Source organism: Bubalus kerabau, chromosome 12 (genome assembly GCF_029407905.1).
Source record: "Bubalus kerabau isolate K-KA32 ecotype Philippines breed swamp buffalo chromosome 12, PCC_UOA_SB_1v2, whole genome shotgun sequence".
Classification (NCBI taxonomy): domain Eukaryota; kingdom Metazoa; phylum Chordata; class Mammalia; order Artiodactyla; family Bovidae; genus Bubalus; species Bubalus kerabau.
The window spans coordinates 23,826,620-23,853,429 of record NC_073635.1 but is presented as its reverse complement, the minus strand read 5'-3'; the positions used below and the strand labels follow the sequence as shown (position 1 = coordinate 23,853,429).

At 41.8% G+C, this 26,810-nt stretch overlaps 1 protein-coding gene across 1 annotated transcript in view; it reads right to left on the bottom strand.

Moving 5' to 3' along the window:
* Window positions 1-785: 785 nt before the first annotated feature.
* PROSER1 (proline and serine rich 1) overlaps window positions 786-26,810 on the bottom strand; it is a 30,321-nt gene continuing 4,296 nt past the window's right edge. The window contains exons 3-13 of the mRNA XM_055542308.1: window positions 24,755-24,823; window positions 21,278-21,372; window positions 20,179-20,272; window positions 18,985-19,095; window positions 17,390-17,473; window positions 13,784-13,862; window positions 13,059-13,154; window positions 8,676-8,720; window positions 3,603-5,271; window positions 2,787-2,937; window positions 786-2,181 (exon numbers count right to left, since the gene is read on the bottom strand). Of these exons, the coding sequence (XP_055398283.1) occupies window positions 2,059-2,181; window positions 2,787-2,937; window positions 3,603-5,271; window positions 8,676-8,720; window positions 13,059-13,154; window positions 13,784-13,862; window positions 17,390-17,473; window positions 18,985-19,095; window positions 20,179-20,272; window positions 21,278-21,372; window positions 24,755-24,823 (2,616 nt within the window). The 3' untranslated portion in view covers window positions 786-2,058. The remainder of the gene's footprint in view (window positions 2,182-2,786; window positions 2,938-3,602; window positions 5,272-8,675; window positions 8,721-13,058; window positions 13,155-13,783; window positions 13,863-17,389; window positions 17,474-18,984; window positions 19,096-20,178; window positions 20,273-21,277; window positions 21,373-24,754; window positions 24,824-26,810) is intronic.

The window sequence follows — 26,810 nt, the reverse complement described above, 5'->3', positions numbered from 1 at the left end:
AAAGTCCCTCCTGAGTACAAGGACCCTGGGGATATGTTAACTTTATTTTTCTCAACTTACCTAATATTGTCCATTATTTCATATGTTAATTGAACCAAATTAGACATTGTTTACTACTATTGTGTTACCTTTAAAAGCAAAAAAGACTCATTAAACTTGATTTGGTGTTAATTCTTTTCTAAAGTTCTGGGACACTACTTTATAAAGGCAGATGAGACCCATCTAGCAAGCCAAATGTAAAGTTTAAAGATTAAACTTATGAGGGTTTCCCAGTGGCGCTGTGGTAAAGAATCTGCTTGCCGATGCAGGACACACATTAGGTTCAAACTTCCTAACCCAAGTTTGATCCTTGGGTTGGGAAGTCCCCCTGGAGGAAGAAATGGCAATCTACTCCAGTACTCTTCTCTGGAAAATTCCATGGACAGAGGAGCCTGGTGGGTTACAGTCCATGGGGTTACCAAGAGTCAGACACTACTGAGTGACTGAGCGCACGCGCGCGCGCGCGCACACACACACACACACACACGCACACACACACACACACACACACAGTGTAGACTCAAAAAGAACAAATGACAACTTCTAGTCTGTGCTGGAAGATAATCAAAGCCATAAATAGTGTGTGTCAAGTGTTAGTTGTGTGTTTCAACTTTCACATGAGGTGTTAAGTGAGCATGAGTAGTAGACGTTGACTTCCAACTAAATTCAGACAGAAATGTCCTATATATTAGCTCCAAGACAAAAACTTAAAATACTTATCCAAGCGCTGAATAAAACACATAAAATCTGTTATATCCATAAAGTTTATTTAAAAAAACTGTTAAAAACTGACCATATAGGAATATTTATTAATATACTTAAAAAGTTTGTTCCCCATGTTGAAGGAAAATACATTAGCAACATCTTCTAGACACCGTCTTTATAAAAGTAAAACTTCTAGATGCTGAAATGTACCACAATAGATTCTATAGTTTATACTTTTAATCACAGGATTGGAAATCATTCTTGCTACTCCCCCGATCCCCCTGAATGTGGCAGTTATTTTACTTAAATTAATGACATTCAATCATGTTATACTACCACAGGTCCTTAAATAGAGTACACACTGCATATTTACTAACAGAGCAAAGTCTTCTCTATCTGTTGTCACATCATTATTTTAGTTAAGCATTTGATTCTAAGTACAAATAGAAATACTACATCCCATGATTGTAAACATTCACCAAGAGCTTCCAGAGTACAATGAGTAATAGAGGTGGCCCAAGGGTCAGTCCAATGTTCCTCACTCACATTTGGATACTGCTGAGATTAAGAAATATGTTTTGAAGGCAAATTATCACAGGCCTTACTTGTATTTCTGTAAGAAAGTAGTTCTGGATGTATATATATAATATATGTTTTTAGTTGAAAACACCTGAAAGTCATTCTAAGGACTCTATGAAGCACCATTTTCACTTACCTGAAATACACTGGGTTAAATTCAGCAGTACATGTATGTTTGTTAATGTCAGGGGTTAAAAATAATGGTGGGTCTCAAGTTCCCTTTTGTGGATGTATCTGGAGTATGGATACTGAGTTCCAGCGATGCTAACAGGAACCACTCAAGCGCATCAAGGGTGGTAAGTCCCCCAGGGCCACATGCGACCTGTAAGTCTGAGGCACGACCATTACTTCCGTCCATGGATGCTGTACAGGCAGAGTTAAGGCTGTATTCGGCTAGAAAGAGTCCAACACCCTCTTTAGTAGTCCCCTACACCGCTCATGTACACCTTTCAAAATGTCATAGGGTGCAGGTGAAAAGTCCCCAAACACTTTTTAAAATACTATTCTCTGTACAATTTGTCATCAGTATATTTACATAGGGGAGTGCTCACACTTAAAAACATTTTTAAAGAACGCAACTGTGTTTTTTTTTTAAAACTCTTATCACAGTTTCCCCAGGATCATCCTTAGCCTCATTTCCTGACTTCTGGCCAACTTCACATTTGTCAGACGGTTCACTGCGGTCCTCGGGCAATTCTGACGTTGCTCTGCAGGAGGATATGCGTTAAAATGTATTCACTGCCACCCACTCTGGGACAGGCCTGGCTGCAGAGAAAATGGTGTTCCTGGTGCTGAAGGGTAACTAGGAAACCCATCCGGCTGAGCTGGGTAGCTTTCCAGAGCTGACGCTGAGTGGACCTGACAGAAAGAAGAACACACAGGTGAGCAGAGTGCCAAATTCCATCAGGCCTGTGCTTGCTTTTGCCAGTCCCACTTTTTTCTTTAAAAAAAAAAAAAAAAATGCTGGGCAAGGGAAGTCTGTTCAGTCTCCTGAAATTTTTAAGAAACATTCAGACTTCTTCAGAGGTAGAGGTAGAGGTAGAGGTGCATAGAAATGCCTGTAAAGTGTTTAACATTCTTTAAAAAAAGAACAGGTTTTCTGGAGAAAATTTGCCTCAGTGGTCCACTACTTTAGCTTTAACTAAAGAAGACAAGCTAAAATTTAACTGTTACATCTAAAGATTCTGTATGTAAAAATCTCCAGACTGAGATTTAAAAGTCTCTAAGCAGAAAAAACACACAGATGAATGAATATATTCTACCACCTTTGTTACTCTCCTGAAGGAAAACAAGGATAATCTGTAGATCTGGGGGAGGGAAGTAATCATCAGATCTCCAGACATTCTGCTAAGAGCCATTCTGGGCCAGTGCTGGAGTTCCCCTATCTGCATTGCAAGGCTATCACTACAGAAGCTATGTTATACCTGTTACCATCCTTATTTGCTCCAGGCAGGGCTGCTCACCTGCTGTAACAATGCTGACTGTGTAGCTGCATTATGCTGCAATTCCTGCAGGGATGACTGTGAGGGATTCTGGGAAAATCCCGGGATGCCTGGGAGGGACAAGAGGCCTGGAAAAACTGAACTACCTGCAGCTTGAAGTCCAGAGGATAAGCTGAAACAAAGAGAACGGGTCAACATGCAAGACAGACATAAAAGCTATTGCTTCTACATCTGTCAAATACTATCTTAAGATGTTAAAAAAAATCCTAGAAAATTCTCTATTGTAAGAAACTATAAATAGGTTTTACATAACTTTTACGCACTGACGTAAAAAAAGTCTATTATTCTGAATTCAGTGAGTTTATGTTTTGCTGTTTTGTCAACATAAATCACCAAATGCAAATCTTAAAAGTTATCTGAAAGAAAGTGAAAGTGAAGTTACTCAGTCGTGTTCGACTCTTTGTGACCCATGTACTGTACTGGGCCAGGCTTCTCTGTCCATGGGATTCTCCAGGCAAAAATACTGGAGGAGGTTGCCATTTCCTTCTCCAGGGGATCTGCCTGACCCTGGGATCGAACCTGGGTCTTCCGCATTACACTCTTTACCATCTGAGCCACCAGGGAATCCCTGCTGATTATCTGAGCAGGCATTGATAGTTTATACATTTATCTCAAAAAGAAACATGTTAAGATAAACATTTTAAGCCCTTTTAAGTGTCGGCCCAGAAAAAGATAATTTTGGGCCAACAATTCGCTTCTGACTCATTTTAACTTCAAGATCACGCACGATCAGTCGTGTGAAGAACCATCTCCCCTCTCTCCAGACCATGCACGTACCCGGCCTGCGCAACCAGAGCCGAGTTGAAATTGGAACTAAAGGCAGAGGCGAAGCCCGGGAGGACGGGCGCTGGAGACGGGGCAGTGGCGGCACCGGTGGCAGGCGGCTGCAGGCCCGGGAAGGCGGGCAGCGCGGGGGCCCCAGGGGCGCTGGAGACGGAGAAGCCGGGGTAGGAGGGTGCCGAGGCCGGCAGTGGGCCCTGTGCCACGGAGAAGAGTGAGGGCACGGCAGCTGGCAGGCTGAGGGGGAAGGCCGCGGCCGCAGAGGCAGGTGTTGGGGCCGAGAGTCCGGGTAGCGCAGGTGCTGCGGAGCCCGGGCCGGGGTGCGGAGGCGCCGCAGAGGTGGAGGCGGGGGCGGCAGGCGCGGAGACCGGGAGGTTGAGGGCTGGGGTGGCAGCCAGGGGGAAGCTGCTGGTCAGGGACGTGAATGGAGGCAGGGCAGTGAAGACTGGGGTGATGGGTGTGGAGGAGCCATGCGGGGCCAGGGGCAGGGCGGGCAGGGCGCTCGAGCCCGTCAGGGGTGCGCTCAGCCCCGGGAGGCCCGGCAGCGCGGGGTTAAGGCAGGACGGCAGGCTGATGGGCACCGAGGCCGCGGGGTACGCCCGGCCCAGGGCACTGGAAAGGCCCAGCGCGCCCGCAGCGGCGGTGGGGGCCGGGCCCTTGAAGGCCGAGGGCGTGGGGCTGGTGGGCTCCGTCTTGACCACCACGGGCAGGGTGGTGACAGCAGGGGTCGCGGGGCCGTGCGGGTGGGCGGCCGAGGAGCCGCAGCCCGCCGCGGCCGGCCCCGAGGAGGCTGAGGAGGGGGCTGCGGGTGTGGGCAGGGCGGGCGGCGTGGAGGCCGCCGCGCTGGCCACGGGCGAGGGCAGCCCGGGGAACAGCGCCAGGCCCGGTGTGGGCACCTGCGGTGGCCCGTAGCCCTTGTTAGGGGCTGAGCCCGGGGGGTCGGCGCCCTGGTTGGCCAGGGAGGAGAGCGAGGCCAGCCCGCTGGTCACCGCAGAGGGCAGGGCAGAGGAGCTGATGAGGCTGGTATCACTGGACGTCAGGAGGCCTTTCAGGGCAGACAGGAGGGGGCTGTTCACACCCAGGGGACAGGCGACACCAGGAGTCGAGCCCCCAGCGATGACGGAGGGTGTCGGGTTGGACACGCCTTGGGACACCGGCGTCAGGGTCAAGGGGAGCCCTGCGAAAACCGACGACAGCGAAGCGGAGTTGAGGTTGTTGGTGGCGGCAGCGGTAGAGGTGGCGGGGAAGGGGAGGCTGGTGAACGTTTCACTGGAAGCCGGGGTGGCCCGAGGCGCAGCCGTGGCCTGAGGGGCCGGGGCTGGGAGGGCGGGAGGACCCGGCAGGGGAACGAGGCCAGAAAACACAGAAGGAACGGGCGTGGCCGTGGTGCTGTGGACAGATGTCACTGCGGCGGCCGGCAGTGAAGGCGTCCTGATCACCGTGGGATTCGGCGTCATGGGCTGAGGCGGGTGAATGGCGGAGACCTGCCCCGGGAACACAGGAAGGACGGTATTCGCCAAGTTCATCCCTGGGAGGCTTGCGGTGGCCGAGGCTGATGGATGAGTTCCTGCCTTAACCGGGGAAGCGGTAGGAACCGGAGTTGCAGCGGGTGTCGAGGGATTGGAGCCATGCGGGGGAAAGAGTTGACTGGCTGGGGTGGAGAATGCTGCGTTGGGAGAGGAGAGGCAAGAGGTTATCATCACGGCTGAGAGTTCAAATGTTAACTCAAAAGAAAATGGATAAAAGTTTATGTAATATTTAACAGATGTCAAAAAAAAAAAACCAATGACAGGTTTAAGAGGCTACTGCAGTGTACACATTGCTGGATTCCATTTTCACCAGGCAGCCTCGGTTAGATCCTGCAGAGTTCTGGACTCTGATCAGCAGCCTTCCCGTTCACAGTGAGGAAGCCTTGACAAGTGAGCAAATAAAACTTTCCTTTCATAGCTTCCCAATTTTAAAAAAATTCAAAGAATTTATTTTGTGATTAGTGTTGGTGTACTCATTCTCTCAGGCTACTTGTCTAGAGTAGTATTACAAGTCATTTCCTCTCTGAAGAGCTGTCAGGACATTATCCCCTCTAGAGGCACACAAGGTCATCAAGTATACTCAGGCCATCTCTGCAGTATTCTTGGTTGCCACTGTGGGAGTTGATTACCAAAATCTCTACAGATTTTCCCCCAAGTACTTTCTCATACTGACTCCTCTTAACCTCTAACTTTACTTAGTTTGTCCTAGGCTTTAGGGGCAAAAGCCATATCAAGTTCATCTTTAGTCTTCACACCTAGCCCAGCGCCTGGCATTTACGTGTTTAGTAAGTGTTTGCTGCACTGGATACCTCATGATTACTTCAGCTACAGTTCTCAAACCCACCCAAAGACTTATTCTCAAAACTTCTACAGTACTTCCATTCTGATAAACTCTACAAATAATACAAGCATTTTGGGAATGTCTGGGATTCCCTCCTGAATCAATTAATGAAAACCTTAGCTTCTGATCTTGTTGGTGCCAAATGGAATGCAAGACTTAGGTAGGTAATATCATAATGACAACTACCGTCCATGCTATATTCACACTGAAGTCTGTTTCAGTTGTAAATAGAGAATGTTCCCTTTGGAGTGATAATCAAGTGAAAGACCTTTTCATGGACTAAGACTTCACTTTTTAAGTCCACGCATAATAAAGACTCTGGACATAAGGAAGCTGACATGGGACATAAAGTGATGCACTGTGTTAATCACAGATGGAGAAGGGACCATAGGAAAAGAATGGAGGAAGCCCACATCCACATAATACATTTGTACTAAGTGATGGCCAAAGGGTGCTGCATTGGGCTGAACAAATTTTACAGCTGTTTTAGACAATCAATATGGGAGGAGAACTGACAAATAGTAAAACATAAATATATAAACATTAAACTCAAAAGATCTGCGAGTAAGTGAAGTCGCTCAGTTGTGTCCGACTCTTTGGGACCCCATGGACTGTAGCCTACCAGGCTTCTCCGTCCATGGGATTTTCCAGGCAAGGGTACTGGAGTGGGTTGCCATTTCCTTCTACACAAAAGATCTGTAGTTCATACCATATTCATATCATGAGCCGTAATCTAGTTTCAAGAAAATCACTATCATTTTAAATTGAGAGTACATATGAAAATAGGTTTGTAGCTCTGTATTCCATTTGTTTTATAAGAACTAGAAGCACAAGGAATATATACCTAGTTTCGTGTTTGTAAATATGTACGAAAAAATGATTTAGGTTAACATTGGTTAACATCTGGTGGGGAAAACATTAGAGAATTCTCTGTCTTATTTAACTTCATGCTGAGGACCATGTAGTTAATGACAGATGGCAAGGGAAAGCCAAGCTTCCCACAGTGTTCTTTATAGCAACCTCTGCTGGAGAGCTTTACATATAATGACACAAAAGCCACGCACTATTAAGCACAGTGCCTGCAGTCAAAGTGGAACAAAACAAAAACAAACCCCCCCACCCCCAAAACCATACCATGGGAAATACCAGTTTCCTTTTGTGGGAAATACCACAAAACACGATGTGTTAGATCCTGTGCTAAGTACTTTACACCCATCATTTCATTTGTCCTCATATAACCCTGACAGACACTGATACCCCCATTTTATAGATGGGCAATCCCAGGCTTAGTGTGATTAAGTCATTTGTTAAAAGATCATGCAGCTATTGAGTGGTGTTCAAAGGACAAAGTTTCAGTTATGCAAGATGAGTGAGTTCTAGAAATTAGCTGTACAACACCATGCCTCCAGTTAACAATACTATACTGTATACTTAAAAATTGGTTACAAGGGTAGATCTCAATAAGAGATCTTACCACAGTGATATCAATAATGATGATGATAAAAAGGTCATGCAGCTATGAAGTGACAGAACCAAGACTTCAGCAAGGTCTGTCATACTTGTGTTCTTAAGCACTATATATGTTTTGTTTCTTAATATGGTTCAAAAAGGAAAAGCAATCTTAAGCATGCTAACATAACACAGCAAAGGAAAAGCAAAGTATGCTCTTCCAACAAAGGTGCTGATGATACTTAATCTGTTTATTCTCTTCAAAAACAGATCTATTAACAAAGCTGAGCATAAAGGCTGAAGTTTCCTTAATCTCCCTTTGCTAGAAGCTAAATCAGCTGCTCAAGGTTACAAAACCAGGTGGTACCAGAGCCAGGATCAAATACTATTATGTCCTGACATCTCACTTAGGGTCTTTTCCTCCCTGCTATGCTACTGCCTTAGAAATTACCAGCTAAAAAGCAGTGTTTCCACACATTCTCGGGGAATGGAATTCTCCCACCAAGATTCCTACCTGTGCACTGTGATGCTCAGATTCATGTGCTACTCTGCTATGTAAGAACTGGTCCCAGGTTTTGCCTCACAGCAGACAGCATCTCTTTCCTGAGCACACATGTCCTCCACTGCGGGGAGGGGAAAACGTCACAGAGCCGCTGCCACGTGGAGGCCTCGCCTCACTGACTGCGCTTCCTGCTCTGCTGCCCCTTCTTCAACTCTTTCTTCTTTCCTTACGTTAAATTACACTACTCTGAATACTTATTGAAATAATTAAGTCTAAAAGATCTATTTGACACAGCATTTGTCAAAAAAGGGTTTTTATCAAAAGGAAATGTTGTTTATATATTTAAGAAAATGAGGCTTTGAATATCATATGATGTGAAGTGAATGCAGATATAATGCCACATAGCACTGAGACGGCTTCAAAGTTTTACAAACAGCAAGAGACATATAGTTATTTTTAAATCCAGTTAATATGGATTTAAAAGCTTTCTTAGATGATTCTGTAAGATAGACATTTTATAGATTATATTTTATATATTGCATGTGATGTCTTTAAAATGTACTACCATTAAAATTTCATTTTTTAAAATGTATCACTCTTAAAGTCACTTTTAGCAAGCATTGATTAATTAAATTTTTTAACCAGGAACTTTCCCTAAAGCATAAAGATTTCAAATACACTCAAACTCAAATTGATCTCAGTGAAAAACAGAGCAGGCAGCCAGGACAGACATCAAATTTGGTGCTTACCTTGATTCTGTGTAGGTTTTGACTGACTGGAGAGGTCTTCATTCTCTATGAGAAATAAATAAATAAATAAAAGTTGATTTCCAGCTTTAATCAAATTATTCACCATCATAATAATCAGAGACTGGGGTAAAAGAAAAAAAATCCAGAATATGTTATGTATACTATGTTAGGAAAAACAATATATGCCTATTAAAAAAAAAGGAAATAAACGAAAATCATAGTAGTAACTATAGGAAGACTGCAAGGATTATGAGCAATTGTCCCCACCACTTCTCCATATCGGGCTTTAAGCAAACACTGTTGTTTTATAGATTCATTTAAGAAGGCTTTTAGGAAAGATGGTGGAAGGCCTGGTGTGCCTCCAGGAGGGAGTGCAGTAGGAGTGCAGGCAGGAGCCGCTGTCACCGGCTAAGCTGACAAGCACTGCGGGCACCGTGCCTACAATGCAGGCGAGACCTGGAAGGGGGAGGCGGACGCTGAGGGCAGAATCCACTGCCGCCCGAGGGGCCAATCTCACAAGGTGGGTGCGTCACCAAGCAAACAGAGAGAAAGTGGCTTTGTCCACTGCTGTACTCAGTTCTAGAAAAGGCCCCGTGCTAGGAGATGTCAGGGGGAACTGCCCAAGCTGAGGCTGACTTGAAGCCCATGAGACCAATAGCCTAAAGCACACCCTCTCCAGCCCCATGGGAAAGGACCCATCTTACCAAGCCATTAGTCAGAGATATAGTGGCAAACAAATGACCTCTCATGGCTTGTCAGTAACTGCCCAGGAAAGAATCAGTGTGACAGGCGTAAAGTGCAAAAAGGGAACCCACAAGCCCTGACATAGAGAGCAAAAAAGATCAAGCTTGTTTAAGGGACTTGAGTACAAATAAACTTAGACAGTGTCTATCCAGAGATTTAATGAAAGAAAAAGAACTTTAAAATCCTGTAATACAAATGAAGAATATATACACACATAATATTGTAAGAAAACGAGCAGAGAAGCTGAAGACTTCAGATATAAAAATCTACTCCAAGTTAATAAATGCAAAGAATGGTGACGATCAGAAATAACACTACTGAAAGCTAAATTACATAGTTGAAATTAAAAGTTCCATTTAAAATGGCAAAAAAAAATTTTTTTAAGTACTGAATACTAGCTAAGAGACTTAGAACAAATACACTGAAAAATAAGAGTACTAGAAGGAGAAAAAAAGAGATAAAATATCATTAATTAAAGGAATATAAAGACAAAATTTTCCAAAGCTTTAAAGACTTGAGTTTTCACATCTAAGGGGCTTACAGAGTTCTAGAAAGGATTAACCATAAGATCCACATCTAAATATCCTGGTGAAATATCTGAACTCTAAGACTAAAGACATTTGTGAAATCTAAAGATAAGGAATGTCTTCTTTGTAAGTTTATAGAAAGAGACTAAGGGCCTAATAAAATTAGTGAGAATTGGGTTTCTCATCTATAATCCTACAGCTCTACCCTTTTTGAAAAAGCTAATTAGAGAAATTTTCTACTAGAAGAAAATTAGAGTGAGTATATGAGGACAGGGCTTCAAAGAGAAGTCAAAGTTAGGAAGCCATGAGTTCAGAGGCACAGAAGGAAAAATGTATTCCATCAAGAGACACAAATTGATGATCAAGGAGAGGCAGTAGGGAAGTCATCGGTGGGATGCAGGACAGCTGTTTTTACTTTCTGTACACTGACAACCACTAAGAATATGAAGATGATCACTAGTGATATTTAAAGATAGAAATTCTAAGTTTGAGTAGGAGCAAGGAAGGAAAAGTTTTTTAAAAATTTTAAAGCAATTTGAATGAATTCAAGTAAACAAAAATAAGAAAAATGAAAAACTTAGATAAAAGAATAATAATGAGCATAAAAATAAAATGGAAGGACTAAGAACAAATATGCAATTTTTATGAATATCTGAAACCCCTATTAAGTCTCTTCCCCACTGGTTTACAAAAATCAGATTCTAATATATATCATAATATTAAAAATAAAGATACAGGCAAAAGACTTCTGAAAAATGAAAACATAAAAGAACTGTGGACCCAATAAGGGTCAATTCCCAATAAGGCTGGGGTGGGTGGGGTGGGGAGGGCAGGCAGCTTACTTATACTCAGTAAAGAATAAGTCAGCTGACATTTTATACCCAGAAGAGACTTTCAAAGAAAAAACTAAAATTGGAAATCAGTAACAAGCACCTACAAATGGAATATCCATTTATAATTGTAACAAAAAAATTCCTCTAAAATTCCTAGATACAAACCTAAGGCAAAAAACCTATATGAAGAAAACTACAAAATCTTCTTGAAAGAAGCAGAAATTAACACATTGTAAATCAGCTATAACTCAAATAAACCTCTCCCACGCCAAAAAACACTTATTGCAAGCAATAACATAAGGCCTGAAAAAACACTACCACTTGCCATGATTTAAAGACACACATATATATATATAATTAAATGGTAAAATTTAATATCATAAAAAAGTCATCTCTCCAAATTACTATATAACTATAAATACATAAATTCAACTCTTTTCTAATTGCATAAGGTGATCTTAAAAGTTCACATGGAAGAATCAATTTCCAAAAGTGGGTAAGAAAGATAACGAAAATACAGTGAGAGAAAGCTAGCTTTATCAGATGTCAGAATACACTGTAAATCTGCTAATTAAATCAATATGGTATCATCGCAACATAAAGTAACTAGATTGGAACAGAATAAAGAGCCCAGAATTAGAGCCATGTGTGTAAATGAAAACTTAAGATAAACGTATTATTTCAAAGCAGCAGGGAAAACAGATTAGTTAATAAAGAGTGCTGGCATGGACGGACCGACTACTGTCTGGAAAAAAAAATTAAGATAACCCTCTACTTCACCCCACATGAAAATGAATTCCAGATGGAGTAGGAATCTTAAAAGACCCAGACTACCTGGCCTAACTACTTAGGGTTAAGAATACCTGAGCTAAGGTAACACGGTTCCAGCTCTTCTTTCACAACCTCTGTCTGTCTGTCTGTCTACACAAAAATGTAAAACCCTAAGGTTAAAACATACTGTGAATAAGGGCAAGAAATAAAATGACAGATTTTAGAAAAAAGATTTTGCAACTTTAATCAGAGTACTCAGTGGCAAACACCAAAGCCATTCTGACTTTGGAAAAATGAATTTATTAAACATTAGTAAGTAACTCTGAATCTTGGGGAAGGGCAAAAGTAAATTAAGACAGAACTTAATTTCAGTTCTAGCCCTACCCTACACACATACAGAAATAAATGGCAAGTAAATGAAAAGCTATACACTTAAAAACAATCATTACAACAGTAATTAGAGAATATAGATGTTGCTGCACTACTGGGTTGGGGAAGGGTTTCCTAAACAAGACAAAATTCAGGAGAGTCAAATCAAATAGCTGAATGAAATGAACTTTTGTAAAAGACAGATAAAAGAAGGCATCAGCTGAATCAGTGTATCAGATTGGCCAAAAGTAAAACAAAAAACCTGTTATCATTCCATTTCAAAAGGGTGTGAGAAATGGTATGCTCATATACCCTCACTGGCTGGTAAAAACAGGTGCAGTCTTTTGGGGGAACAATTTGACAAGATAGAAAAAAACATTTACACTTCATATCCTGAGTGCCCAATGGGCCCAAAGGAAAGGCTGGCCTGGAAAGCGTGTGGGCAGGCTCAGCGCTTCTGAGCACCTTCTAACAAGCCTTTCCTCCCCACGGCAGACACAAGGTGCCCTAACAGCGACACTCGCCAGGTCAGTGATGCTCTTCCACTGCCTGTCAGCATCCTACTCAGGAGAAATGGTTCCTGTTTCTACGGCCTGGTCATGTTCACACTTACCTCAACATAATAAAGGCCATATGCTACAAACCTATAGCTAACCTCATACTCCATGGTGAAAAGCTGAAACCATTTCCTCTAAGATCAGGAACAAGATGAGGATGTCCACTCTCTCCACTTTTATTCAATATAGTTTTGGAAGTCCTAGCCATGGCAATCAGAGAAGAAAAAGAAGTAAAGGGAATCCCAGTTGGAAAAGAAGTTGTTAAACTGTCAATGATTGCAGATGACATGATACTTACTATACACAGAAGACCCTACATAGATGCTGATCCTAAAGATGCTACCAGAAGATGACCAGAATTCATCAGTGGATTTGGTAAAGCTGCAGGCTACAAAATTAACACACAGAAATCTGTTGCATGTGGACCACTCTAGTGGAGCCTGGATGTCACACACTCGGCTCCATCAGCAGGCTTGGGGGCTGTGCTCCCTGTTAGGACAACACCACACCACACATCTGTCCCCCTGAATGTAAGGTGAGAAAGTTATTGCCTTTTAACACCCCATAACAACCTGATTTTACCTGCTGCTACTGGATTAGGAGTATATGGAGGTGGCGGGGGCACTCCTGGAGCTATGACGTTGGCTAACGGTACCAGACCTGCATTGTTATAAGCACCTAAAATAAAAATATAATAGAAAAAAAAATGTACAATTTAGCATCATTCCGAGTTCAAGATGTATTGACACAGCCACCTACTTTATTTCTAAAACTGTGTCATCTAGTACAGTTGCGTTTTACATGGAGGCTTGGGTGAAGAGTGAGATCGAATGAGACCAGCAGAGACTTCTCTTTCCCAGTGCAGGCTCACTCCAGGCCTAACTCACTGAAGGGCACGGTGGGCAGAACCTGCCAGACATGTATGATTTGCCTTTTATGTCAAGCACACACACTTGGCCCTTTCAAGTTAAATGCACTAATGATGTCTTCGAATACCAACTATCAAAAAAGGGATTCAAGATGATTTACCCATAAGCAAAAGCTTATATAAATAATTAACAATGAAAAAAAAATCTATAATTAATTTATCAAAAGGAAAATATCCTAAATGAGATATTAATCCTCTTAGTCCTCTGCACTGTTGTAGACCAACACCCTAGAGTAACCAACTGTGGGCAAAGGAAAGCTCAGCACAGCATATTTCATGAGTGCTCCAGATTTCCAGAGTATATATACCAACCTTTACTTTCAACTTAATAAATAAAGAGCAAAAAGGAAAAAAAGTGAACTCTGAAAGAGCTCCTTACTTGGTGCAATAGTTGCGTGTGGTCGGCATGGAGGTATCGGGTAAGGAACAGGTTTATGTGGATTGTATGTTGAAGGAGGCTAGAATGAGAGGGGAAAGTACAGCAGTTAGCAGAATATCAAGGAAGCCGTCTCCTGGCAAAACAAAATACAACTTGTCTTTCAAAACACTTAGGTCTAAGAGGACAAAAATGCCCCAGCATATCAAATGCCACTGCACTAACAAATAGCACAAAGGAGGGAAATTTCTTTGCTTAATAAATGTGGCTCCTATTAAAGTCCAAAGAGAGATCCTGCCAAAGACTGCTGCTGCTGTTGCTGTCGTTCAGTCGCTCAGTCACGTGCGACTCGTTGCGACCCCATGGACTGCGACCCGCCAGGCTTCCCTGTCCTTCACCATCTCCTGGAGTTTGCTCAAACTCAACTCCATTTGGTCTGGTGTAGAGGTGTTAATTTTTTATTTCAGTTGCAGATCATCTCCAACAAAAGGCCAACCTCATCCTGAACAGCAAATTCTTCTCTGACCCAGTTTAGGTTAATCCAAGGATTCCTGTCTCCTCCCATGGAACACAAAAAACCCACCAAGTTTTGGAGTCTCAGCTGCTCAAGGACTTCCCACATCCTCCTGGAAAGTCATCTTGTTCGTAACCCCTTTTCTCTTTTTGAAAGAAACAAGCACTGTTTCCTTTGGCATTTGGCATTCTGGCAACTCTAGTAGAATGCAGACTGGAATTATGAATTCAGTAGCTTAGTCTTTTTACGTTTTGAATCCACAAATCTTCCATTTTAGAGTGTACAGGACAAAGGTATGAAAGAACATTCAAAGAGCTGGTCTCCAGAGGACCCGAGGTAAGCAAAGCTAGGCCACATGCTGCAACTGTAACTACAGAGATGCAGAGGATAAGGGAGCACACACACCCCCTCGAGGGGGCTGGCACCCACATCTTGGAGCAGACGGGATGCCCTGGAGTGAGGAACCCAGACTCTCTCCAGCACTCTTAATGGCAGCCCTGGATAATGTGCTGGTTCTGTGCAAGGACTATGATCTGTGACTATTTTACTGTAAACAACAGCCACCCAAGTTCCTGTCAGGTGGGCAGCCAGGACTGCAAGGCGGCTGTGTGTTGGCCTCTCATAGTACAATCCTTCAACTCACGAGGTTGTCTTCTCCTGCTCAGTTTATATTCCAATCACTTCCTTGAAAATACGATCTACCTCCTGGCTCCATTCCCACTTCACTAACACTAATCCAGCCATCATACCTCAACCTTCAGCTCAGTTCAGTTCAGTTCAGTTGCTCAGTAGTGTTCGACTCTTTGTGACCCCATGAATCGCAGCACACCAGGCCATCCTATCCATCACCAATTCCCGGAGTTCACTCAAACTCATGTCTATCAAGTTGGTGATGCCATCCAGCCATCTCATCCTCTGTCGTCCCCTTCTCCTCCTGCCCCCAATCCCTCCCGGCATCAAGGTCTTTTCCAATGAGTCAACTCTTCGCATGAGGTGGCCAAAGTACTGGAGTTTCAACTTTAGCATCAGTCCTTCCAATGATCACCCAGGACTGGTCTCCTTTAGGATGGACTGGTTGGACCTCCTTGCAGCCCAAGGGACTCTCAAGAGTCTTCTCCAACACCACAGTTCAAAAGCATCAATTCTTCGGTGCTCAGCTTTCTTCACAGTCCAACTCTCACATCCATACATGACTACTGGAAAAACCATAGCCTTGACTAGACAGACTTTTATTGGCAAAGTAACGTCTCTGCTTTTCAATATGCTATCTAGGTTGGTCATAACTTTCCTTCCAAGGAGGAAGTGTCTTCTAATTTTATGGCTGCAATCACCATCTGCAGTGATTTTGGAGCCCCAAAAAATAAAGCCTGACACTGTTTCCCCATCTATTTGCCATGAAGTGATGGGACCGGATGCCATGATCTTCACCTTCTGAATGTTGAACTTTAAGCCAACTTTTTCACTCTCCTCTTTCACTTTCATCAAGAGGCTTTTTAGTTCCTCTTCACTTTCTGCCATAAGGGTGGTGTCATCTGCATATCTGAGGTTATTGATATTTCTCCCGGCAATTTTGATTCTAGCTTGTGCTTCTTCCAGCCCAGCGTTTCTCATGATGTACTCTGCATATAAGTTAAATAAGCAGGGTGACAATATACAGCCTTGACGTACTCCTTTTCCTATTTGGAACCAGTCTGTTGTTCCATGTCCAGTTCTGTTGCTTCCTAACCTGCATATAGGTTTCTCAAGAGGCAGGTCAGGTGGTCTGGTATTCCCATCTCTTTCACCTCCACTAGCTTTCTTCCTAGTGATGCTTTCTAAGGCCCACTTGACTTCACATTCCAGGATGTCTGGCTCTAGGTGAGTGATCACACCATAGTGATTATCTGGGTCATGAAGATCTTTTTTGTACCGTTCTTCTGTGTATTCTTGCCACCTCTTCTTAATATCTTCTGCTTCTGTTAGGTCCCTACCATTTCTGTCCTTTATCAAGCCCATCTTTGCATGAAATTTTCCCTTGGTATCTCTAGTTTTCTTGAAGAGATCTCCAGTCTTTCCCATTCTGTTGTTTTCCTCTATTTCTTTGCATTGATCGCTGAGGAAGGCTTTCTTATCTCTCTTTGCTATTCTTTGGAACTCTGCATTCAGATGCTTATATCTTTCCTTTTCTCCTTTGCTTTTCGCTTCTCTTCTTTTCACAGCTATTTGTAAGGCCTCCTCAGACAGCCATTTTGCTTTTTTGCATTTCTTTTCCATGGGGATGATCTTGATCCCTGTCTCCTGTACAATGTCATGAACCTCCGTCCATAGTTCATCAGGCACTCTATCAGATCTAGGCCCTTAAATCTATTTCTCACTTCCACTGTATAATCATAAGGGATTTGATTTAGGTCATACCTGAATGGTCTAGGGTTTTCCCTACTTACTTCAATTTAAGTCTGAATTTGGCAATAAGGAGTTCATGATCTGAGCCACAGTCAGCTCCTGGTCTTGTTTTTGCTGACTGTATAGAGCTTCTCCATCTTTAGCTGCAAAGAATATAATCAATCTGACTTTGGTGTTGACCATCTGGTGATGTCCATGCATAGAGTCTTCTCTTCTGTTGTTGGAAGAGGGTGTTTGCTATGACCAGTGCATTCTCTTGGCAAAACTCTATTAGCCTTTGTCCTGCTTCAATCTGTATTTCAAGGCCAAATTTGCCTGTTACTCCAGGTGTTTCTTGACTTCCTACTTTTGCATTCCAGTCCCCTATAATGAAAAGGACATCTCATTTGGGTGTTCTAAAAGGTCTTGTAGGTCAACCTTAGTTAAAGTGAACTCTCCACGTCTCCAAGCGAACTGCTGAATATGGCTGCAAAAAAAAAAAAAACACTAATAGCAGTTCAACTGGTCTACCTTTCAAATATGCCATTAATCCTCAAAGGGGCCTTTAACACTGCTAACCAATTGCAGTGTATTTCCCTAGGAACCCATTCACTATCCTCGAGTTTCTACTGCACTTTAGACTGCCCAACAAAAAATGAAATTTATGCTTTGAATAGACAGAAAACGAGATATAAGCATCAAGACTTGTTCTGTCACTTCTTTTCTAAACATACTGGTTTGGATGGTCCAAGAATCCGTGCGGCTATTCCTTTGCCTTCATTGGAACAGTCCTCACCATCTTTCTTCAAAGGGGTTCCCTATTTCAAAAAAAAGAAAAAGAAGGAAAGATAACTGAGATTAAAAACAAAACAAAACCCATACAAACCCGAAAGCAAAAATAAAACAAATCCAGACCCTTGCTGTGCTACCCTGAAGAAAGGACATAACTTGGCAGGAGTGTAAGGATGGAGCACAGCCCCAGTCCTGCTCTGGCTCATGATCCTGATGCAGCCCTCATAACATGTACAGAGGTTCAAGGAAACACACAATACACATGGGGAGACAGAGGAGGAGAAGTATGTTCTAATTTTTTCATTGCACAGTAGGAGCAGCCAGAGAGAGCTCCAGTGCTACAGTGTCTGATGCTCAAAGAATCAAAAACAGTACTTATATTACAGTTGAAAATAAGTAATAAGAAATGGTGTTCTCTGTAACTATTAAGTGTGATCGCTTATACTGACTTCACGCGAGACTGCTCTAATTAACAGACGAAAATAAGCTGATACCCTATTACAATGTGTCCCCCAATAGTTTGTGTTCTAAGCGGTACACACTAGTTTGGAGCTAGTTTCCAAGGTGGCTCCCAGTGATCCTCAGCTCCTACGTGTCCCTGTGCAGCCCCCTACATGAACAGGACTGACCCATGTAACAAACAGGATGTTCCAGAACTGAGGGCATTTGACTCCCAAGACTGAGCCATAACAGACAACATGGCCTCTGCCGGCCATCTCCAGGACTACCTGCTCTGATGGAAGTCAGCTGCCGTGTTTAGAGGTATTTGAGCAGCACTAGGGAAATGTCCTTATGTCAAGGAACAAAGACCCCCCACCCGCCTGCCAACCTCAACACTAATTTGCTAGGTTCGTGACTCACCTTGGAAGCTCAGGCTCATGCTCCAATCAAGTGATCAGATGACTGCAGCCTCATGAGAAACCCTGAGCCAGAACCAAACAAACTAAGCTATTCCTAGATTTCTGGTCCAGAGAAACTGCATGAGACACTAAATGTTTATTGTTTCAATCCACTAAGTTTTAAGGCTATTTGTCACATTGCCATTAAAAATACACCATTCTTTGAAAAAATTATTTCATAAAGAAATCTGAGGAACACTGGGTGACATAAAAATAAGTGTCTTTCTTGTGGGACTTCTCAGAGACTTTATTATGCAATGTGATTCTCCAAAAAGGAGACACTGCATGCAGGATTTCCCAAACACACAAGTGTGAAACTGTTTGAAGAATACTGAGAATCTGAGAAATAGTCCTTTATTACATGTAAATCAGTGCTTCTAAAATACTTGGCAAAACAAGTCAAAACCAAATCACTCTCTTTTCTGTCTAGCTTGTTGTTCTGTATATTTTACAGAAATATTTTAATATAGCTTATGTATGAGCTTTCTTTCAGTGGTAAATCTATGAATTATGTTGCTGACATAGTAAAATTCCTTTACTTTGTAGAAGCATCAACAACTGGCATTTTCTTTAAATACCATAACTGTGCTCAATTTTATACAAAGAAGTTGCACATGGAGCCACACAAGTGTGCTTACTGGGAAAATTCCATTGATGCGACTAGGTTTTCCTTTGGGATATGGATTTCCTGGGATTGTTCCACAAGAAGATATCATCGCATGAGGAGCTTTGCAGCCCCCTTTGAAAGCCTGTAACATAACAAAGAGGAGGATTGTTAAAAAAAAAATAAAATAAACTCACAAAATTTAGCATTCTGGATATTGGGAAGCCCTGCTAAATAAGATGGATTAAGGAAGAGCATCACATTCAATCTGTTCATACATCAGTCAGCACTTCCACTGGTGACCATGACTAAAATTAGTAAGTAAAATCACTTCACTTAAATGCAATTATTTAAATGGTAACCGAATGTTTTTATCGTTGCAACTAGTAGACTCCTACCCAAAGATCTCTTCACGATGGATTCTATAAATTGTGTGCAAGGACTAAATACGACTGGGCTGCAGCTCCTGGGGGAACAGTCCATGCCCTCCTCGAGCAGGTTTCTAACCTCTAATCCAGTTTCCACCTGGCAAAATCCTAAGAAATAACTACCTTCAATGACGAATCAAGTTTTCTAGACTTGGACAAGTACGACTTCTCCCACTATTAGAGACTTTAAATGAACAAACTGGAATTTAGCCTTATAATTATTCATCTTTTATAAGTTTGATGAAAATAAGCCCGATGACAAATAAGTCAAGTTCCTGGTGGTGGTTTAGTTGCTAAGTGGTGTCTGACTCTTGTGACCCCATGGACGGTGGCCCGCCAGGCTCCTCTGTCCATGGGATTTTTCCAGGCAAGAATACTGGAATGAGTTTGCCATTTCCTTCTCCAGGGGATCTTTCCGACCAAGGGATCGAACCCAGGTCTCCTGCACTGCAGGCAGATTCTTTACCATCTGAGTCAGTTCCTCCTAAACACATAAAGACAAAAGCTTGGAGACATGGCAGAGCTACCAAGGGACTGAGAAAAACACCCCATGAGGCTCATACTGAGGCGCCACTGGCTTCTCACTCTCAAGCCATCTCTTCACACCCCAGTGTTCCCCTCTCACCCCTAAAAGCTCTAGTTCCCCGCCACAGACTGCAGGGCTGTCATTATTAACCCATCACAGAACAGCAGTCAGGTTATTCATCAAAAGTTAGCACAGTAATAAGATCGGTACCGTTTTTTTCATCAGCATTCAGGAAAACCACGTAACACTTACATAGCAATCTTGAAGAAATTACCTGTTCAAGCACCCTCTTACACCGTTTCTTCTCAGACATATTTATCCTGAACAAATCTTCAATGGGACGAGAATTCTGTGCGTCAACAATGTTTCTACCAAGGAAATACAATTTAGCTTTTCATTTAAGAACCTGGACACACACATTTATACACAGATATATGTGAGTAAGCTTTTTTCCATGATGTAACAAGAAGAGTATGGTTATTCAGTTTTGATTGATGAGTGTAATTAACATGTTTATATAAATACGGTACATATAGTAACTGAATGATGTTTATCTGGCTACTTGAAAGTAACAAAGCAATATTTCAAATTAAAAAAAAAAATCACTATTTTGAGATTCTTGCAAATCTACCCTGTCTGTGTCAGGAGAGCTAATGGCAATAAAACAAACCCCTGTGCAAAATGCATAAAAATCAAGGTTGATCTAAAAATGAAGTTTTATCTTATGTTTTATTTTAAATTTGTGTTTTTGTGGTCATTTATAAATATATTAGGGACTTAAAAACTGCATGTGCTGGAAATACATAGCAATTTATAGACTCTCATAAATACATTATAGGAGAGTAGGTTCCTTTTCTCTAACATTCATTTCTCAAATTTATTTCACAATCATTTCTCAAATGCTGTGCTGGGTGTTTTAAATTTTATAGTATTAAAAATCTGCATCCCTACCACGTAGATAAGATCCTTATTTTCACAATTGAGGAAAACAAGATCCAGAGAGAATAAGTGTATAGGAAGCAAAAAAATATATACACTGTCAGAACGTGGAAAACCCATCTAGCCATACGTCCTCTGGATTTACCAACAAGCCTCTCAAGTTATTCCCAATGGGAAGGCAAAGCAAGTCACCGATATGCAGCCAAATCAAAATAATTAAACTCAATAAGCCCCACTAATTTTACAAGTTTATAATCATGTGTAATAAGCACACTAGCTACTTAGATATAAGAATTCAGCTCTATGCTTTCATACATTTCATTAGTTCCATTTACCAATATAATTCTGACACATTAACATACACTAATGAGTTAAAAGATGTTTGAAAAGTTTTCCAAATTTTTCTCTGAGTAAAAAGAAGAAGAAATACTTACGAAGCTAACAGTTCAAGAGCAACTAGTTTGTCTTTACTGAAGGTGAAACAGTTGAGTATATTGACCACTTCTCCTGGGTGAACAGCCACCATTTTCTATTAATAAAAAAAAATAATTCTACTTTCAACATGAGAAATTTTCATGCCAGAATCTGCCTTTTGGGGGTGGGGGGTACTGTAATTAAATGTTCTTAATATAAATATGAGATGAAAGCTGCTTAATCAAAAGTAAGCCCTAACAACTATGTGGATTAAAACTAGGCTTTTTCAATGTAATTACTTTAATTGAAGAACTAAGTTCTCCTATGTGCTCTTTCTTATCCACATCTCTCAACATGTTCATCTATTAAAAAATATATATATATTCTACTTTCCTCAGAAAGGCTATATAAAAAGAGGCTATTTACAAATAAGGGAGACACATTGCTTGAAAAGTTAGAAAACAATCGTAATTTCTCAGTTGCAGTGCTAGGTTATGTCACAATTAGCACTTCTAGTGAAGTCCAAGGTACTGAATAGTGTTATTAAAAAAAGGTACTCCAATCACACCATTAGGGGATCAGATCAGATCAGTCGCTCAGTTGTGTCCGACTCCTTGTGACCCCATGAATCGCAGCACGCCAGGCCTCCCTATCCATCACCAACTCCCGAAGTTCACTCAGACTCACGTCCATCGAGTCAGTGATGCCATCCAGCCATCTCATCCTCTGTCGTCCCCTTCTCCTCCTGCCCCCAATCCCTCCCAGCATCAGGGTCTTTTCCAATGAGTCAACTCTTCACATGAGGTGGCCAAAGTACTGGAGTTTCAGCTTTAGCATCAGTCCTTCCAATGATCACCCAGGACTGGTCTCCTTTAGGATGGACTGGTTGGATCTCCTTGCAGTCCAAGGGACTCTCAAGAGTCTTCTCCAACACCACTTACATAAGCATCAATTCTTATTGATGTTCAAAGTTCAAAAGCATCAATTCTTCGGCGCTCAGCCTTCTTCACAGTCCAACTCTCACATCCATACATGACTACTGGAAAAACCATAGCCTTGACTAGATGGACCTTTGTTGGCAAAGTAATATCTCTGCTTTTCAATATGCTATCTAGGTTGGTCATAACTTTCCTTCCAAGGAGGAAGCGTCTTTTAATTTCATGGCTGCAATCACCATCTGCAGTGATTTTGGAGCCCCAAAAAATAAAGTCTGACACTGTTTCCCCATCTATTTCCCATGAAGTAATGGGACCAGATGCCGTGATCTTAGTTTTTGAGCTTTAAGCCAACTTTTTCACTCTCCTCTTTCACTTTCATCAAGAGGCTTTTTAGTTCCTCTTCACTTTCTGCCATAAGGGTGGTGTCATCAAATCAACTGAAGTTGTTTTTAAACACTATTGAAGACTCTTGAGAGTCCCTTGGACTGCAAGGAGATCCAACCAGTCCATTCTGAAGGAGATCAGCCCTGGGATTTCTTTGGAGGGAATGATGCTGAAGCTGAAACTCCAGTACTTTGGCCACCTCATGCAAAGAGTTGACTCATTGGAAAAGACTCTGATGCTGGGAGGGATTGGGGGCAAGAGGAGAAGGGGACAACAGAGGATGAGATGGCTGGATGGCATCACTGACTCGATGGACGTGAGTCTGAGTGAACTCCGGGAGTTGGTGATGGACAGGGAGGCCTGGCGTGCTGCGATTCATGGGGTCGCAAAGAGTCGGACACTACTGAGGGACTGAACTGAACTGAACCTGTTATCACCAAAAGAATTGGTAAAACTGCATGCTCCCTTACGTGTTTGTAAACGGACATCTAAAAGTTTTATCGGACGGTTACATATCTGCAAAAGATTGATTTCCTTATATGTAAGTTTATTATATATTTCTGAAGACCTTGGATCTACTGCTGTAGCTCATTTATGAAAATGTCCAGAACGTAACCTAATCGTCAAAGTCAGTCTTCAGTATGAACACAGTGAAATCAGACTGATTTTGTCTCTAAGTGCATGAAGGTGTGCCTGTGAAGCATTCCCACTTCTGAGTTTTAATTCTAAGGTGGGTGGATAGGCAAGCTGGCTTCAGAGCTTTGTCATGAGTTTGCTGTTCTGATAAAATAAGCCAAGGTCCCCAACAGTATTTTTTACAGAAGCTCTCTGCTTTGCTCTCCTTTTCTTTGGTCCTTAGAGAAAGATTTTTCAACCCTTGCTGATAGGTGAATTAGTGAGACAATCTTTTCTTTTTTTAAATAAAGCAGAAAAAAAGCTATTGTTAAAGAGAAGAAGCACTAACAGACCCAGACACTTCCTTAAGCAAATTAGTTTAGGAAGATAAGGATCTGTATGTGCCTGTGTGCTCACTCAGTTGTGCCGACTCTTTGCAACCTCATGGACTGTAGCCCTTCAGGCCCTTCTGTCCATGGGATTTTCCAGGCAAAAATACTGGAATGGGTTGCCATGCCCTCCTCCAGGGGATCTTTCAACCCAGGAATCAAACCAGCTTCTCCTGCACTGGCACATGGATTCTTTACCACTAAGCCACTGGGAAGCCCTCAAGATCAGCCGATTTCTTTAAAGCTAGCAGTGCCTGATACTCCCAGGAAAATCCTCTATACAGCCAGACCCCATTTGACTTCAGAGCCTCTGAAAATCTAGGCTCTAGCACTGTGCCATCCATATGGTAGCCACTAGACATGTTGCTTGCTTACATGAAAATCAAACACCTTCAAAATACCATTCCTCAGACAGATGACACATTTTAAGTAAACAAAAAACGCATGTGGCCAGTGGTTACCATATTGGATAGAGCAGATACAGAACATTTGTATTGTCACTGAAAGGTCATTTGGACAGCACTGGTCTAAAAAAATGCAGGCATAGATCAGTCTGACTATTCTTCTAAGACTAAATACAGGAAGGTGAAGACACACAAAAACAGAAGTAAATAAAAATGCTGCTGCTGCTAAGTCGCTTCAGTCGTGTCTGACTCTGTGCAACCCCATAGACGGCAGCCTACCAGGCTGCCCCGTCCCTGGGATTCTCCAGGCAAGAACACTGGAGTGGGTTGCCATTTCTTTCTCCAATGCGTGAAAGTGAAGTCGATCAGTCGTGTCCGACTCTTCGAGACCCCATGGACTGCAGCCTTCCAGGCTCCTCCATCCATGGGATTTTCCAGGCAAGAGCACTGGAGTGGGGTGCCATTGCCTTCTCCAAAATAAAAATACTTATGAATTTGAATCTTATGTTTTGCTTGCCTATAAATATTTTCTACTCCAATCTGCCAATTAGAACTCTGTACAATTTAACAGTATAGTACATATGACTGAATTTTACAATTTGGGAAGCTTTAATGTTTTTAACATAGTTATTTTTGAATAAAGTATAACGGAATTTAGTGCCTGCAACTAAAGCAAACAAATTGCAACTTGAGATGAATTACAGAATACGAGGAGAGAATTCAAAATACTTAAAATCCTACATTCTAAGGAAAAATAAATTACTTACATGCTGTAATGCTTTCATTGCCTTCAACTGAGGCTCCGCCCAGGAGAAATATCTCAGTAAATCAACCACCTGAAAAGCAAAGAACTAATTTAGCTCTACTGACAACTTGTTTGCAAACATTTCTACAAGATTTATTTCTGTACTCTGAATCGCTATTCAAAGTGTGCTGCTGGGGCCCAGATGACAAGGCATAAGCATGACACCAGAGTTTAGACTCTGAGACGGAGTAGCCACGTGCAGCTACTTACATTTAAATCAACTGAAACCAAATCAAAGAGAAAACTCAGTTCCTTACTGGCATAAGCCACATGGTAAGGGAGGGCTCAACAGCCGTGTGAAGCTGGTAGCTACCGTCGTGGTTAGTGCAGAGAGAGAGCATTCCCACTGCTACACGCAGTCTTGGACAGCACTGGTCTAGAATAAAGGAATGTACAAGGCAGGGAAAGAAGAAAGTACCTGGAGAAAAAGAAAGTTGGAAAAGTACTAGATGGACATAAAATGTTCTCTCAGGAACATAAAGATATAGGATGAATGGAAAGCTTTAAAACATTTAGTGGAGAAGGACAGTTTTAATCATAGAAAAAGGTCTTCAGTGGTGTGGTTTAGTGGTGGTCCACTAGCTTCCACTCTCTAACTCAGATGTGGAGAGCATACTATTCTGATTTAGACCACAGATCTAGTCTCTAAAAAGGTGAGAATTACCCTGAATCACGCCAGCAGCTTCTAAATAGTAAGTCACTTTGAGAGCACAGCCAGCCAGGCTCTCTCGTACTCCCACCAGCCAAGTTCAAGTGAATGAGGGAGACACTGTGCCATGGCCAGGGAGAGCTGCACAGAAACCACAGCACCGCAGTCTCCGGGTTCACCGCCTCCAAGGACACCCCAAAGGGAACAACAACAAAGACTCAGGATGAGAGGATAATGAAATCCGGGTTAATGAATTATTTTACTGAGTTCCTCAAAATGTTATGGGTTCAATTATTCCACAAAGCAAAGTTAACACTAGAAAATGGGGTGGTATGTAAAGAAGAGTAAAAATACTTCTCCCTCCTCACTGAGAGATACATAAGTAGCAACCAGTTATTGTGTGTACTTTCTATACAACTTGGTAAGAGAGCATGTCCTTACTTTTATGGGAATAACGTTTTTACTAAATACAGTGAATGCTACCTGGGACTACACCAACCATAAAACTTTATAAACTATCATGTATGATACAGGATGGGAGATATTCATTATAATAAGTAGGTTTATGAGATCACACTTGGGAAATAGCTTGATAAAATTTTTAATGACTGTAGCAAAGTCACTGAATTTCTACTATGGGAAGTTTTCTACAAAATTTCACATGTATACACAGAAACACATACAAGAGAAGGAAAGAAAAGCTATCAGCTATGTGAAATTACAAATCTTCCTGAAACATTTAAGTTTAAAAAAAAAAGCACTGTGAAAAGTTATGGGACATCTGGAAACCACTCATTAAACAGGTAGCAACATGTGCAAATCACAGAGTAGCTCTCAGGAATTTAGGAGGCAGAACTACAGGCTTAATGTTATTCCAGTTTTGAAAGTCTTGAGAAAGAGATGAAAAGTTGGGGCATTTACTTTCTAACACAATCTACAGTTTCACCTACTGTCTACCTTACTCATGTTCCCACCATTTCCCAGAACTGTTCTCCAGATGCACATTTCTATTTCTGCTTCATATCTCTATCAAGTATTTTCCAAGTATTCCTTGGAAATCCAGCTGTCTCTGCATGTGTGTATATACACGCAAACTTATTTTTCAAAATCAGCAAACTCCTAAAGTTGGCTGAAAGTTTCCACTAAACAATCCCACTGATAATATCAGTCTTCTGGAAGATACAGAAACTACTTATTAGACACTATTTTTTTTCTTATTCGTGGCTTCACATAAGAACATATATCACCATTTGTTCCAAGTTGTATAAATTGCAGTGAATTCTGCAATTACTGACTCATAAACACTGTACAAATTTGGGTATGTTAACTGTTAGAAGTTTACAGACATGATACTGTGCTCAGAATATAA